The 17,132-nt window shown below is 44.9% G+C and overlaps 1 protein-coding gene across 5 annotated transcripts in view; it reads right to left on the bottom strand.

The window, feature by feature from the left end:
• LOC128352500 (putative N-acetylated-alpha-linked acidic dipeptidase) overlaps window positions 1–16,909 on the bottom strand; it is a 61,602-nt gene extending 44,693 nt beyond the window's left edge. The window contains exons 1-4 of one of the 5 annotated variants that reach the window (XR_008320451.1): window positions 16,649–16,909; window positions 9,908–10,016; window positions 3,834–4,020; window positions 976–1,077 (exon numbers count right to left, since the gene is read on the bottom strand). Coding sequence is in view for 4 of the 5 variants with exons in the window: in XM_053313133.1 (XP_053169108.1) it covers window positions 976–1,077; window positions 3,834–4,020; window positions 9,908–10,016; window positions 16,649–16,778 (528 nt within the window). In the remaining variant the exon portion in view is untranslated. The remainder of the gene's footprint in view (window positions 1–975; window positions 1,078–3,833; window positions 4,021–9,907; window positions 10,017–16,648) is intronic. The other 4 variants (XM_053313133.1, XM_053313132.1, XM_053313134.1 and 1 more) reach the window with 4 other exon arrangements.
• Between the last annotated feature and the right edge of the window lie 223 nt (window positions 16,910–17,132).

Here is a 17,132-nt window from a genome sequence, read left to right as displayed (position 1 = left end):
ATAGCTCAGGGCAGTTCACAAATACCACAAAACACTTAAAATAAATCAATGATCAAAAACAAAAAAATTAAAATACAATAAAGCAGCTAAAACCCGATACATTAAAAAGCCGATACATTAAGATACATTAGTGGTGTTCATCTGCATCGCCCCTCTGCATGCACTCCAAAAACCAGAGTTCTGTAGTGTGCAGAGAGGAGTGATTCAGAAGAACGCCCTCCCTCACCCAGTTAAGAGATACCCCAATAGAGGCCTGCTCAACTTAGGCCCCTCAGCTGTTTTTGGACTACAACTCCCACAATCCCTAGCCACAGTAACCTATAGCCAGGCATTATGGAAGTTGTAGGCCAACATCTGCAGGAGGGCTGAAGTTGAGCAACCCTGCCCCAATTGCATGTCCTCCAGTGATGTCTCCAAGCGCATGTGCTTGGCATGACTCTGTTCTACTCATCTGTTGTGGCCAGGGCTTGTGAAAGCCGGCCCCAAAAGATGGCTATCTTGCATAAGTACATAAGAACAGCCCTGCTTGATCAGGCCCAACACCTATCTAGTCCAGCATTCTGTTTCACACAGTGGCCCACCAGATGCCTCTGAGAAACCCACAGGCAAGAGGGGAGGGCATGTCCTCTCTCTTTCTGTTGTTTCCCTGCAACTGGTATTTAGATGCATCCTGCCTCTTAGGCTGGAGATATCCTATAGCTCTCAGACAAGTAGCCATTGATAGACTTGTCCTCCATGAATTTCTCTAAGCCCTTTTTAAAGTCATCCAGGCTGGTGATTGCGCTCACTACATCTTGTGGCAGAGAATTCCGTAGATTAATTGTGTGTTATGTGAAAAAGTATCTCCTTTTGTTGGTCCTACATTTCTTGGCAATCAGTTTCATGGGATGGCCCCTGGTTCTAGTGTTATGAGAGAGGGAGAAAAAATTCCAAACTAAAAATACCAAAAAGCATGTTCACAACAGCAGTGCTTACCTCTGGGGTGCCCTGGGCTGAGAAAGAATTGTAGGGTGGGACAATATCTTGAATGTCCTCATAACCTGGAGGAGGAGGCTCAAATAATGAGGTATTGAAGATCTATTTAGTTAAAGAGAAAGTGAAAGAATAGAGAGCATATTAAAGAACACGCAAATAAGCTTGACTGCTATTCAAAAGACAGTCAGATTTGGATCCATCAAATGGTCAGAGTTGTAGCTGAGCACGATTTCTCCTGCGTGGGGGCGACATGCCTCAGCACCCTATGTACCTCTCCCATAAAGTTATGCAAAACAAGGAAATTATGCAAAGTTCTGACAGAGCTGTACTTGCTTTATGAAATGCATATCTCACTTCCAAGGTGGCTTAAGAACAACATTAAAACACGACCAATAAAATTAATAGTTCATATTAGATCACATCCAAGAACTGGCTAAAAATCAACTAAGAAATCAACTGCATTACCACAAAAAACTCAAAATGGCCAAAGACTACTGATGTTGGGAGTTGTTAGGGTTGCCACATGTCCAGGATTGGTCTAGACAGTCCAGGAATGGGACATCCTATCCAGGTTATAGAAAACATTTCACTCTGGAGATGAAACGTCCAGGAATTTGAGTTGAAAGATTGCTTTAATGAATTTTACCCATTTTCTGGTGTTTTCCTCTGGGCCATATGCTGTCAATGTCCCATATTCTTACTCTTTCTCTGGCACCGGTGCTGCTGATAGGCTATGTTGGCTTTATATGGCTGCTGTTATCCATGGAGTGTGTTGAGAAAACCCATAATTTCCAGGCAACCTCAACTGTTGCATTTAACGAGCATCTAACCAGGTTTGCTAACTGGGATCAGATCCGGTTTATCTATTCTGGTCCAATGCTTTTTAACCACAACAATTTAACTGGAATTGCCCAGATATAATGGGTTCTCAGAATATGCTCTGCGAAAGAGTGTGGGGCTCACTTATTGCAATTAACGCTGTAACTATGACCGTTCTGGTCATGAAAATGTGGCCCTTTCATACTTTGATAAACTTTTCTGGATCATCTCTAGAGTTAGAGAGGGTGTTAGTGGGTCTCTGCGTTTTGCTGTGAAGTATACGGACAGAAAGAACTCCTTTTTCTTTTTTCAGGAGTTCCCAACCTGTGGTACTCCATATGTTGCTGAACTACAACTCCCATCATCCTCAGGTACAATTTATTGTGGCTGGGAATGATGGGAGTTATAGTTCAACAACACCTGGATTACCACAGGTTGGGAACCCCTGCTCTAATCCAACTGTCTTTAAACAATGGCCATTTTATAAACTGTTATTAAAGGAAGTGAACACGTAATACAGGTTTCTTTCATTTCTCACCTGCACTTGTGCTACTGTCATAATATTTATTTTACATATTTGATTTGCTGAGGTGAGACACTTCTAAGCCTTTCCTGTGCAAAGAAAATGCTGGGGGAAATGTGTGAAACAGTTGCCAAGCTCCATTATTGTGCACCTTTTCCAATTCTGGTAAAAAAAATTAGAGTTTTAGAAATTTGCCTCCCCCCTTTTGAAGGCTGTGTCCAGAAATTAACCCCTATGGACATGGCAACCTTAGGAGTTGTAGTCCAAAAACAGCATGTTACTCAAGGCTGATATAATAACAGAGAACTAGTTAAGTTAGTTCTGCTAGGAACAAATTAGTTCCTATCTGTCAAGATTTGAAAACATGAAGGAACTCAATATCCTTTGTTTATAAGAAACGTCTCGACTCCATGCACTGTAGAATACCAAATTGCATGAAGTCTTGGGAAAGCATGAGGACTGGATCTGAGGAAATTGCTCTGAGCGACATCAGTCAATATTTGCCATGTTTTGGAATGATACTCTTGCTGAGGCCCTGTGCTCTTCTGAAGTGAAAATGTGGCAATACGAACAACACAGGCTGACATCCACATCAGCACTGCACTAGTGCCACAGGGGCTGAAATCCGGTTCCCGCCAGTTGCTAGAAGGAGCAGACCTTCAGTCAGCTTTGGGTGATGGCCACTGAGGAGCCAAGAGCATGGTCAGGGATGTATCAAGATATGAGAGCAGAGGGATAAGCGGGATCAGAGGCGTCTCTGGAGGTACATAGCAGTTGAATCCAGGATTTAAATGCTCAAAAAGGCCTAGCCTAGTGACATGGGTGGCAGCCCATGGTTAGATCTTTTGGTGGCACCCCCCCCCTCACCATCACTAGCCTCCACCCAGGGGCGGAGGGAGGCCAGCAGCAGCCCGGGTCCTGCCTGCCACCGCAGACCTCCTAGCCCTGCCCCCTGCGCCTGATGTCAGATGCTAAGCTCCGCCCTGTGTCTGATGTCAGATGCAGGGGCAGGGCTTGCATGCACACGGGCCGTGCTGTGAACGTGACACTGGTTTCGCCCACAAACGGGACCGTGCAACCCCATTTGCAAGCAAAGACATGCCCACTGCATCTGACGTCAGATTGCAGGGGGCGTGGCTGGGGCGCCAGGTGTGGCCCCTGATTGGCAGAAGCTCAGGTTCTTCTAACCTATTTGCTCAATGGTGGCTCAGCCTCTGCCTCCTTCCCACCTTTCCTCCCTTCCACCTTCCCTCTGACACTGCTGGTAGCAAAGAGCCAGCCCGTGGGCTAATGATGTCACTGCCTAGTGCGTGTTGCCGGGCAGTTACAAATTAGCCCGCACATTCGCAGGCAGCTGCAAAGTCAGGCCGGGCGGCATGTGACTCCACTGGCCCTGGCCCCATTGGATGGCCCATGTTCACTGCACACGGTGGCCCAGCGGTAGATCCACCCCTGCTCCAAGGCACTGGGATGGTTGACAAACAAAGGTGGGTGGAAGCCACTCTCTCTCCTCTACCTCGTGTCCTTGTTCGTCAATGATTGAGATGTAGTTGGGATTTGTTCCGTTTGGGTAGGACAGCAGGACCTCATAGGGAGCCAGCTGGACAGAATCCAAGCCAAATTCCTTCCACTGGGCTTGTATTTGTTCGGCTAAGCGCAGATTCTCCTGTGTGCCTGCCAAGTGAGGACGCCGAGTGAAATTGCTGAAAGAGAGAAAAGGACATGTTGTGTTTGAGAGTGGAAAGAGGATTTGTTCTGCTGCTGGTGTCTTTGTTAGAAACTGCCTGCTGGAACATTGGTCTTCAGCTGTTGCTTTGGGGCTGACACTGAGTCGTGCCCTGACCGAAGGTGGGTCACACTAGCGGCAGCACCACTGCCTTTCCTCGAAATGTTTGCAGCCGCTACTTCTCCCTCCCTCTTTGGAGATGGGTCCGTAGCTTTGCATCAGGAAGAGCATCTGCAGAAGGACCTTTTGCAGAAGGACCCAAGTTCAATCCCTGGCAGCATCTCCAAGTAGGGTTGAGAAAGACTCCTCTTGGAAACCCTGGAGAGCTAGTGGCAGCCTGGATAGACAGTACTGAGCTAGATGGACTAAGGGAAATTTATTTATTTATTTATTTATTTATTTATTTATTTATTTATTTATTTATATCTATATAAACTACTTTGGGAACTTTTGTTCAAAAGTGGTACAAAAATATTCATTGTATTAATTGTCATCATAATGGTCTATCTCAGTATAAAGCAGCAGGACTTCCTTCCTTCCTTCCTTCCTTCCTTCCCTTCTGGAGGTGAGTTACACATACAGGTCATGCACATGATCAGCAAAAGGGAGGTTGGAGGCAGTAAACCCAGTTATTTTTGATCATGAGAACCCATGGGACTGCTTCCAAAATAGACCGCCCAGATCTGGGTAGCCTCACTTCTCTGTCCGGGACATTACTGAGGTTGGAGGCGGGGGGGAAGTCCCCATACCCCAGTTCACTTCTCATGTGCAGAGATCACCATTGAAAACTGTTCCCGGGCAGCCATCGGCCATATTTATCATAGAGTTCTGTGGCTAGAGGAGCCAAAAAGGGGAGAGCTGCTGCTGTACTGAGGATGGCCTCTACTGTGTGCACAGTGCATGGGATATCCTTGGAGGACCCAGCTCTGTTTCCCCAAACCGGAGCACCCAGCTGCCTTGGTAATCTGTGGAGTGAGTGAACAGAGCCAAATTGAGGCTCTGCTCATCTGTTGGGAAGAGGGTAGGAGCTCTTCCCTCCACCCAATCATGACCCAAGATGACAGTGTGAAAGACCTTGTATTTTGAAAAATCATAAGTAGCTGTGCCAATTTTTAAAAAATTTCTAAAAAAAAATTTTTTTAAATCTAAAAGCCAAATGAAGGAAATAACTCTATTAGGACAAACTAAAAAATCTCAAAAGGATTGAGCAAGCTTTTGAGTTTTCCAGAACTCTTCTTCAGGCTGGATATTAAGCAAACAAAAGTGGTCAGGAGAGACAAATTAGAGCATAATGGAAAAGTCCCCAGATCTGCTCAGCAACATTGCTTAACCACCATGAAACAAGCAGTGAGGTTGGCTGGACAAATTTCCACATATTGATTGATGATTCTGAGTTATACCATTTTTCTTTCCCACTGGAAAATATGTTCTGTATCTTGGGTGTTGAATAACAACATCATAGATTAAAAACACATAATTTTGTTATTACAAGTGTACGTAGCTAAATTAATCCCAGAGAACTCTGCCATCTTATTTAACTGAAAACATCTTACAAGAAGCTACAAGATAGGGGAGGTGGTAATGTAAATGCACTTTTTTTCCAGAATAGACAGATGGTAGTATCTGTTATTACTTCATCCTATTCTTTTTTTCCATTTTGCATTGAAAGACAATTATGAATGCTGAACTATAATCCTTCAATGCTTTGTTATAGGAATTATTTAGCCCCTTTAAGCATGGGGGAAAACGTAAAGTGTGCCATCAAGTCGGTGTCGACTCTTGGTGACCACAGAGCCCTGTGGTTGTCTTTGGTAGAGTACAGGAGGGGTTTACCATTGCCTCCTCCCATGCAGTATGAGATGATGCCTTTCAGCATCTTCCTATATTGCTGCTGCCTGATATAGGTGTATCTCAGATTTGAACCAGCAACCTCTGACTTGCTAGTCAGGTCATTTCCCCACTGCGCCATTAGCTGGCTAAGCATGGAAGTACATTCATGTAAATTTCAGACAGGTAGCCCTATTATGGCAACAGCTTTGCCGGCACCCTGCAGAACAATACATGTATTGTGATGTAAGCTTTTGTAGGTCAGAGCTCACTTTGCCAGATGCATTAATGCTGGCAAACCCCCAGAATTCAGCACTAAAAAAGTCCTGTTCAGACATTATGTTGCATCTGCATTCAGATGTCTGCACAAACATACATGTGTATGTGTGAATGACTGTACCTGTGTTCATTTTAAAAAGTCATCCTACCTGGTATAGGCCCCCTGTAATGCAGAATACGTTACAGGAACATTATTGGTCAGTATGGGCGGATCAGGGGGCAGTAAATGAGCCTCAGGTGAGAGAATGCATGCCACCACCCTGATCTGTCCAGCTGCCACTGGATAGGAAATATATGGCTGTATCTGTGTTTAACATAATATGTAACTGTATACTGGGATATTGATCTGTACCTGCATGCATTTGTTAGAACACCTGAAAGGGGCTGAGGAGGTGAACCAAGAGCTGTGATCTGGGATGCTTGTTATGACGTCATCTGTTATCTCGCAGATCTGGCCACAGTTACCCACTCCGTAGTCACAACACGGCTGGATTACTGCAATATGCTATACGTGGGACTGCCCTTGAAGATTATTCAGGAACTGCAGTTAGTGCAAAATGTGGCAGCAATGATTTTATCCGGAGTGGTCTGCCATACTAAACCTATTCTGAAAAAGCTACATTGGCTCCCAATTTGTTTACGAGTCCAATTCAAGGTGCTGGCTTTGACCTTTAAAGCCCTTAAAGGTTTGGGCCTTGGATATCTGAGGGAACGCCTTTCCCCTAAGGTAATCAGAGGGGACTCAGCTCTGTGTGTTGATGATGAAGGAGGCTTGGCAGCTATACTTGAACAGTCATTGCCCCCAGGCTTTGTAATGTTCTCCGGGTGGGAATTTGCTCCTCCTCAGAAAGCAAGTAAAATCATGACTTTTTACCCAGGCTTTTATATGAGCCTTTTTTTCTTCTTGTGCTTGTTATTGTTGCTGCTGCTCTGTGTTGTGTTTCATGGTTTTATTGTGTATGTTTTTTTTAAAAAAAACCTTTTAAATAGATTTGTATTTTTTATATTCCAACTTAATATTGCATTGCTTTAATTGTTGAATAGTTTTGTATTGCTTTTAAATTTATTGCAAACCGCCTTGAAACCATTTTAATGAAAGGCAGTACATAAACCCAACAATAAATAAGCAAGCAAGCAAGCAAACAAACAAAATGTGGAAGCATTCGAAAATTCAGCTGAGAACACATTGAAATCCTGTTTGTAAACATCAGCTCCTGTTTTTAAGCTATGGGTGTGGGCAATGAACCCTTACACCCATTGTTATTGTCATTTGATAACAACATTGGCTGACATTCACACGCACGTTGTACATGCTGAAAAACATTTTGTGCACAGAACAGGGGAGAAGCATTTTTCTCTGCTTTCCTTTTCCCTCCACACTATACTGTGCCTTTGGAAAATATTTCCCTGAAGGTTACAAGACCGTCAGGGCCATATTTCTAGGAGGCGCAATGGGCTATAGAAGGGAGGAGAGATCAGCTAAAATAATCCCTCCAGTGCACATGTGAAATTTTATTCCCTGTGCACAGCTTGAATCTAGATGGGAGCAATTGGCTCCCTTACTGTGCAGGGAACTGCTGATCCAACAGGAAGGAACACGTGTTGCTTTGGAGCCACTCTTTAGCCCATCCATGCTGCTTACGAAGGCAGGGCTGCTCTGTGGCTACTAAGGTGTGTCATTAGGGAGGAGAGCTGGTCTTATGGTAGCAAGCGTGAAGTGTCCCCTTTGCTAAGCGAAGTCTGTCCTGGTTTGCATTTGAATGGGAGACTACATATGTGAGCAGTGTAAGATACTCTCTTTAGGGGATGGGGCCACTCTGGGAAGAGCAGAAGGTTCCATCTTCCCTCCCTGGCAGCATCTCCAAGATAGGGCTGAGGGAGATTCCTGCCTGCAACCTTGTTGAAGCTGCTGCCAGTCTGTGTAGACAATACTGAGCTAGATATGGTCTGACTCAGTATATGGCAGCTTCCAATATTCCTGTATGAAGAACATCTGAGGTTTCAGGTTCCTTTCCTGACAGCAGCTCCAAGACAGGGCTGGGAGAGACTTCTGCCTGCAGTCTTGGAGAAGCCACTGCCAGTCTATGTAGACAACACTGAGCTAGATGGACCAATTGTCTGACTCAGTATAAGGCAACTTCCTATGTTCCATTGCATTTGTAATGCTGCTCTGACTGGGAATGTTGGGAGTCACATCATTCCACAACAATGCACTGATTAGTGGGCATGGGACCAGCCCAATGGTTCTGGGCACCCTAGGCAAAGTTTGACTTTGGTACCTCCCAGTCAAGAAGTGGTGGAGCTCAACTTTAACTTGAGCCAGGCAAGCTGGGAGGGAGAGAAAGCAAAGGCAAGCAAGGCAAAGTTGGCTTTGCACACTCATTCTTTTTCCCTCCCCCCAAGCCCCCCACTCCCCCTATGGGGAGGAGAGTGAATGGACACTCCCAGCAAGTCCGACATCATTGGCTGCTAAGAGAAGGAGGGAGGGAGGCATGTAGTGTCCACCAAGAATTGTTGCTCTAGGTGACCGCTCTAGGTCTGCCTAGTGGACAGGCAGGCCCAGGAGCATAGCTAGGGGAGAGGGGCCCATATTCACCCCCCTCTTGGGCGATAATGAAGAGATAATGAAGAAGATAGGGAGGGGTGGATCTGGGGAACCCTCAGAAGCTCGGGGGCCTGGGTTCATTGAACCCATCCTCTCAATTATAGCTACACCCCTAGGCAGGCCCTTTGCCCCCAGACTCCCCAAATGAAGACAGGACACATGTGTAGGGGATAAATAGGGCCACACTTTATTAACTGTCTATAAAAGATATGCAACAAGCTTAGCAACAGTTAACTAGAGTGCGGGCTACTCCAACCCCTCTCAGGGGCATTCAGTCTCCTAGTGAGAACTGTCTGCCACCATCACTCTTGGGTGGCAAGAGTGAGGCCTTTCAACCAGGCCTGAAAGATGCCAGCAGCAACCGCTGCCTAGCTTCTACCATCCACACTGTTTACTCTGCCAAGGAGGCAACCACCCAGATCATGTCTCACTCAAGCCCCACAGCTCTGAGTGGGTGATCCCCATGGCCACCTAAAAATGGTCCATTCCCAGCTTGCCCGGGCCCCGAAACCCTGAGGGGCTCTTCCATGGAACCACCTTTCACTTAACAAAAGTGCCTCCGGTTGAATACCCTACCTTGCCTTGCCGGCACTCACCCACTCGTGTCACCAAACTCCTAACTTCTGCTCATGCGACTCGCACCCCTAACTTCCCTAAAGCAAGCCTCAGTGAGTAGGCAAGAAATTCTACACCCCCGAGCCAATTGAGTGAAGACAAATTCCTACTCGGTCCGGAAGTGACGTGCTAGTTTCTTGTTGAGTAATCGGGAGGGTGGGTGGGCGCTGGCAACCTGGTTAAAAGTGAGGGGGAGGGAGCGTGCGCTGCATATATGAACACAGCTCTCGCTCCCCCACAATAGGCCAGAACAACCATGTGGCCTCAGCCCCTCACAAGAGCCCTACCCTCTGGAGGCCCATGAGCAAATCTTGCTTTGCCTGACAGCCATTATGTGCCGGGCAGAACGGCACGGTAGGCACAGAGCAGCCCTGCCTTTGTAAGCAGTGTGGATGGGCTGTGGAGTGGCGTAGAAGAAGTAATCACATCTCTCTGTTGGATCAGCAGTTCCCTGCACAGTATAGGAGCCGTTGTTCCTAACAAGGCGGGGCAAAAACGACATCCTAGAAAAGTCCACCAAACTGTTTGCATGGCTTACTATAAAAATTGCTTGATGTTCTCTGCTTTCATTTCCATCATAAATGACTTCTTCGTTTTCTCATTAGAGCCCATAGCTGGCAACTGATCCCAGGGCTTACTCATCCAGCCTACAAGACAGACCAACATATTTCCACAACACAAAATAGGCAATGTGAAATACACATACACTCGGTTTTCAAATTCAGCTCTATAAGATGATCATATCCAAACACTCCTGCTAATTCCCAAACTTGTGTCCTGAGATTTATTAAAGTGCTGCAATATAAAAGAGTTGTTGGTGTGTGGTTTTGTTTTGTTTTGTTTTGTTTTGCATTACCCCAAAGTACCACTCTGAATAGGAGTTGGCGTGCCATGTCTCTGATGATTAACTGCTCTGACCTTCTCCCCTTCTAACCAGGAGGCAGAAGCAGGGCCGGATTAACATAGTAGCAAATGTAGCATTTGCTACGGGCCCCGCGTTTTCTAGGGCCTGGCTTGAATGTCTGGCTTGAATGTCTGCTCTCTATTTGGTGCTCTCTGCTGACTCTCCTCATTGCCTGCTGCTACCCATTTTCATCTCCGGCATCGCTCTCGCTCGAGGACGTTTAAGCAAGGTCTTCCTGGCATCATGGTGTTGATTGGGTTATCTGTTATGTTAAGCAGCACGGGAGGGGAGTAGTAAGAACAACAATAGGAACAGATAGCTTGCAAAGGGGTCTCAAAGATAACTTAATCGCCAGGGAGTTGGTCCTTATTTGTTTAAACTGTAAAAGTTTTTAAAAACATACACACAGAGAGTAAAAGAAATAAAAGCAGTTTAGATTAAAAAAACAACTAACTATTAATGCCGGGTGGAAGAAAGGAAGCTAAAGAAGATGCTAGTTGAATGTTGCCAGTGTTTTCCGACTGACTGGGAGAGGGTAAAGATAAACAATGGGAATGTGTACCTTTAAGAGGAAAAAGAAAGCCGGAAGTAACTCAGATGCACGGCAAGAGGAGTCTCAAAGTTTAGTGGATCAATTGAGGGGAGCTTGAAGGGAGATTATATTATGGTCTTGTTGAGTAAGGTCACTTATATCCTCCTTTAGTATCTAGTGCTGTTGGGTGGGAATTTGTGATCATTGCTTTTCAAGGAACTGCCAAATTTAAGGTGAGCTCCTCTCCTCTCCTCTAGAACTGAAATAACTACTGCTGCGTTGCCAACTTCATTAGCTTTACATTGGGATGCCCGTTGAAATTGTCCAAAGATAAACGGAGGCTGCAAACCTAAACACACTTACTAGAGAGTAAGGCTTATTGAGTTCAGTGGGACTTACTTCTGAGTAAACATGCTTAGGGTTGCACTGAATGATTTGTGCATTTCCTCCTTTTAATATTAAGCATGTTAGTGTAATTTAGATCGAAAGAGGCTGTGCCTCCTGCCAAAAGATTGTCTTTTGGATACTTCTGTTTTCATGGAAGTTGCTAATGCACCTCATCATAATCACATTCATTTGCAATGCATCAACTACTTTAAATATACATCTGCTTTCCTGTCAGGCTTGCACAAGAGGTTAAACATATATTCTTAATATTGTCAAATGGCCCTTTTAATGTGATGGCTGCTGGGATCCAATATGTTCTGCACACATTGGAATCAAACATCCACTGTTGTGTGCCAAAATTGCTAATAGGTTCAGATTTCTCAAAGTACAGAATTCCTGAGAACCTTTTAATTTAAACATTCAGAGTTTTGTTCCCCACCCCCTTTCTCTTTGTGAAAATAACTCCAAAGGAGAACCCATGGTCAAGAGTCACAAAAGTGTGGGGGGGGGGGGCAAGGGGGCGGGGGTGTTTTGCAAAGTTTGTTGACTGGCTGGCTCAACTGAGTGGAGGCATCGGGCGGTTGGTGGGGGCGCACTAGGCAAATGAAATAATTGAATTACTTTACTATGCAAGTAAATAATTTATGTTTCAATATTTATGTGCATTTTTTAAATTTGGGGCCCCTTCATAACATATGCTACAGGCCCCACACTAGCTTAATCTGGCCCTGGGCAGAAGGTTTAAATCACAAGACTCCCCTAGATAAGAGAGGAGGGGGAAGCTAGATAGCCTTTGTTGAAGGTCAATTATCTGCTTGCTAATTCAGTGCAGGAAATTTTACTACATAACCTTTGATCTCTATAGCTTTAACATAGTTTAACCATCAACCCATGTTTACCAAATGTTAAAGAATGAAGCCCTTGCCCCCTTCTGCTCACATTTTCAGACATTGGGAAGGGGAAGGGGAAGAAATCCTTTCCTTTGCTACCTCTGTTTGTCTTTCCTCTCTCTCTGATCTGTTGTCGACTGGAGGTCTGTAAGCAAATTGGACGTCGGGCCATGCAGGTTTTTTCTGCTTATGACATCCTATGAAGTGCCATGTACTTCAATCACAATGGCCAACATCCTAACAACTGCACAACAAAGTTGCTCTACCACAATAAGATCATGCAGTAGATGAGCGCCTGCTAATTGAGCAAAGAGGCACCTTTTAAAAGAGGCAATTCTCTTTATTGAGCACGGGGAGAGCAACTGGCCCTATCCATCCCCAGCAAAGCATCCCTCCAGTGGCTTTGGCTGGTGTCTATCTCTTTTAGATTGCGAGCCATTTGTGTACAGGGAACCATTGTATGTATGTATGTATATCTATGTAAATATCTTTGGGAACCTTTGCTGAAAAGCAGTATATAAATCTATTTATTTATTTATTCATTTATTTACTACATTTCTACACCGCCCCACCCAAAGGCTTAGGGTGCTGCACAACAAGTAAAATACAAGAACAAACACCATTTAAAACAGGTTGAAACAATATAAAAACTTATCTAAAACAGTTCAGAGCAATTAAAACTAATTAAAAATACTTAAAAACAATTTAAAAACCATGGAATGCCAGGCCAAACAAGTAAATCTTTTAGGGCTCTCTTGAAGGCCAGCAACGAGCCCAAACTCTGGATATTTGCTGGGAGTGCATTCCATAGGCCACAGAGAAGGCCCGGCTCTGAGTCGCCACCGGATGTTCCGGTGGTAACTGGAGACAGACCTCTCCGGATGACCTCACGTGTGATGGGGATCATACAGAAGAAGGTGCTTTCTAAGATAACCTGGACCTAAGCCATTTAGGGCTTTAAAGGTACTAACCAGCACTTTGTATTTGCCCGGAAACATATTGGTAGCCAATGCAACTGTTTGAGAACAGTCATATGGTCTCTCCAGGTTACCCCAGAGACCAATCTGGCTGCCGCATTCTGAACTAACTGAGGTTTCCAAACTACGTACAAAGGCAGCCCCACATAGAGCACATTTCAATAGTCAAGCCTGGAGGTTACCAGCTGATGCACCACAGCTTTGAGATTGTTCTCTTCAAGGAATGGACGCAGCTGTCGAATCAGCTAAAGTTGATAGAAAGTGCTCCTGGCTGAGATACCAGGGTGAGGCCTGGATCCAAGAGCACTCCCAAGCTGCGTACCTGTTCCTTCTGAGGGAGTGTAACCCCATCCAGCACAGGAAGATCTAACTCATCCTCAAATTCCAATCCCCCACAATGAGCACCTCCATCTTGCTTGGATTCAGCCTCAATTTGCTATCTCTCATCCAGCCCATTACCGCCCATAGACAGGCATTTAGGGAATGAATGCTATTTCCTGCATACGAATATTTTTGTGCATACAAATATTTGTCATATTTGTATGCAGCCGCACTAAATCACAGGGATTTTGGACTCTAAATCACAGGGTTTTTGCTCTTGCACAAAAATTCTCTGCAAAACGTACAAGGCCAGTGCAAGCATCTTTGTGCTAGTGGAACACTCATCTGAAATGCAAGCTTCAGTCATAGCACATCTACTTAGCGCAACAGCCTGGTGTCCATGTCCTTGTGCAAGCTCAACATTCATTCGGATGTCAGCTATGGGAGATTATTACTGGCTGACATCCAGCACAGAGTTATATCTCTGCAGTGCTGCATGGCTCTGCTATTAAAAGGCAGCATCAGGGTTGTACAAAACAGGTGGTCACACAAGCAGTGCTTCCACAGCAGATTCCCACCTTCAGGACAATGGGGAAATCTGCAGAAGCACTGCATGTACAACCTCCCATTTTGCACAGCTCCCCTATTTACTTTGAACAGTGCAACATCTCCACAACCACATTAAAGAGATGTAATGCTGTGCTGATGTCAGCCACTATTCAGTCATTCATTTGCTGCTACTGCTGCTACTACTAAGAATATTTGTAATGATCATCTCATTAAGGAAGGGTATCATCGCACAGATGTTGTCCCTTTATTAGTTAAAGGACAGATGTTCATCATTACATAGGACTGTAATGCAAATTACATTTGCTGGATCGTAACAACAGAGCATTTGTATTAGCTCTCTCTCTCTCTTTCCAACACCAGCAACACAGTGCCTCGAGGAAGAGCACAGCAGGGCATGATGGCCCTGGAAACATAGCAAGTTGAAATGGACCTTAGAGGTCTTCTAGGCCAACCCTTTGCTCAGTGCAGGAAACTGCTGCAGCATCCATGAGAGATAGTTGTCCAGCTTCTGTTTGAAAACCTCTAGAGAAGGGGAGCCCACCACTGCACGAATCAGACAGCTCTCTCAGTCAAGAAATTCTGCCTAACGTCTAGCCTAAATCTGTTTCCTTAGAATGACAACTTTGTCCTTGACAAGAGGAGAGGAGAGCCAGTCTTGTGGTAGCAAGCATGACCTGTCCCTCTAGCTAAGCAGGGTCTGCCCTGGTTGCATTTGAATGGGAGACTAGGTGTATGAGCAGAGGCGTATCTAGGGAAAATAGCACATAGGGCAAGCACTGAAATTGCACCCCCTGTCCAAACATCTGACACCCATCTTTCAGATAACTTTACCATCATATCAGCTCAAAAATACAAATCAAGCTCGTCAATCTTTTAATATTTCAAAAACTATTTAGCAGTGGACATAGCCAGACCAAAAAATACTGGAAAACTATACATTTCAGTATGCTGGGGCTCATGAAATACCCAAATACTATGTGGAGATGTACTTGGAAAACTAAACAGAAGTGCCTGTCTAATTCTCTACTATGCATTGTAGCATCACTATTACATAAGTTTTGAAAAATAAATGGAGAATTTGACTTTTCCCAGATACTCTGAAAATAATTCAAGGATATGCAGAGTAAACTGTATCACTGCTTGGAATATAGTCTAGTATTTCAGAAAGACAGTTAAAATGAGAGAAAGAGAGCAAGAAACTCCCAGTGGGCCTTAATACTAAGGATTTCACACTGATTCAAAGACAAACTCACCATTAATAGTCTTATTATTAAGACATCATGTTTAACTCACTTATCAAAAGAAGCAAAATAAGAGCAAATGAATACAATTCTAGCTCATAAGCTTCAGCTCAGTATTCACAAGCCCTGATTCTCTAGACATAGTGCCAAACTAAATATGTGTACAGTGACTTATATTATATTATATTATATTATATTATATTATATTATATTATATTATATTATATTATATTATATTATATTATATTATATTTTATATATATATATATATATATATATATATATATATATATATATATATATAAATATAAATTAATTACCTGTAGCCCCTTGGGGGGCTTCCTAAAGGCTGTGGGGCGGGGGTCTGCAAAGGTTTCCCCTCCCCCCTCTGGCCTCTAGGGCCTTGCAGAGACCATTTGAGCAGGTGCAGTGGCCATTTTTGAAAATAACTTTTTTTAAAAAAAATGGCCGCTGAAAACAAAATGGCCTCTGCACATGCTCAAATGCCTCTGCGCGACCTGGCATGGCCTAGGGCCTCACAGAGGCTATTTGAGCATGCACGGTGGCCATTTTGTTTTTGGTAGCCATTTTTTTACATTCTAAAAATGGCGCCCCCTTCAAGTGGCGCCTGGGGCATGTACCCTGCCTGCCCTACCCTAGATACGCCCCTGTGCATGAGCACTGTAAGATATCCGCCCCCTCAGGGGATGAAGCTGCACTGGGAAGAGCAAAAGGTTTTGAGTTCCCTCTCTGGCTTCTCCAAGATAGGGCTGAGTACAATTCCTGCCTGCAACCTTGGAGAAGCTGCTGCCAGTCTGTGTAGACAATGCTGAGCTAGATGGACCTATGGTCTGACTCAGTACATGGCAGCTTCCTATGTTCCTATGCTCCTAAGAGACAGCTGTGGCAGCTTTACAGTGAAAACCTTGTAAGGGCAAGGTGACAGCTTCCCCTTGCAATTCTTCCTGAGCATCGGAGTGCTAAGAGGTAGCCTGCCACTGGACATGGAGGTTCTGTTGAATTACCATAGCTTGTAGCTGTTGATAAATCATTCCTCCATGACTCTTCCAATCTTTTTTTTTTAAAGTCATCTAAGCCAGGGGCAATAACCGCAGTGCACGGCAATGCATTCCAAATTCTTTCTTTTCTCTGTCCAACCCTCTTGGGGATTCATGCAGCTGCAAGCAGGAAAGGAAGATCCTCGCCATGTCTATATCTTTAGAGAAGCAAGCAGTCTTCCTTAATCTTGCTCCCAAACCAAAAGAACTTTGACTCTCCCCTCCCCACTTCCACCAACTTAGGAGGGAAACTAACTCTCTCTCCCCTCCAGAATGTGAAAGCAATTTGCCTTCCATCTCCAGTGACACAGACGCACCCCCACCACACACTCCCCCACACCCCCTTCCCTCCAAGTGCCTTTGCAGATAAAGGCAAATCCTGCCCAGCTTGCACTGTACCGATGAGGAAGCCGAGAAGGAAGATTCCGACTGCAGCCCCCACAGCCAGAGTCCAGAAACGGCTCCTGCTGCCACATCTGCTGGACCTCAGGAAGGTGGGTTCGTGGGCAGCCTGGAGAGAGGTCCACATCTTAAGGGGCTTCTGCACTTCTGGCTGCAAAGAAGCCTTCCAGAGCTCTGGATTCAAGCTGATCTTCTACACACACACACACACACACACACACACACACACACACACACACACTTACTTCAAGAGGACAAAGTCTATTGCACAGATCTTGACTCCTCCTGCAGGCTATGGAAAGAGGAGTGAGACAGATTCTCTGCATGCAAAACAGGCCAGGCTCCAAGTGTTGTTCTGCTGCCAAGTTTCACGGTCTGGCACCACTGTTTCTTTGTTCAGGATAGTAGACACGCTAGGGACCGGCTTCTTCTCAGCTGGCTGACATACATACATGCCAGTCCAGTGAGAACATGGCCTGAC

This window comes from Hemicordylus capensis, chromosome 3, assembly GCF_027244095.1.
Source record: "Hemicordylus capensis ecotype Gifberg chromosome 3, rHemCap1.1.pri, whole genome shotgun sequence".
Taxonomy (NCBI): Eukaryota; Metazoa; Chordata; class Lepidosauria; order Squamata; family Cordylidae; genus Hemicordylus; species Hemicordylus capensis.
The sequence above is the reverse complement of the archived record's forward strand: the minus strand, read 5'-3'. Positions and strand labels throughout refer to the sequence as shown.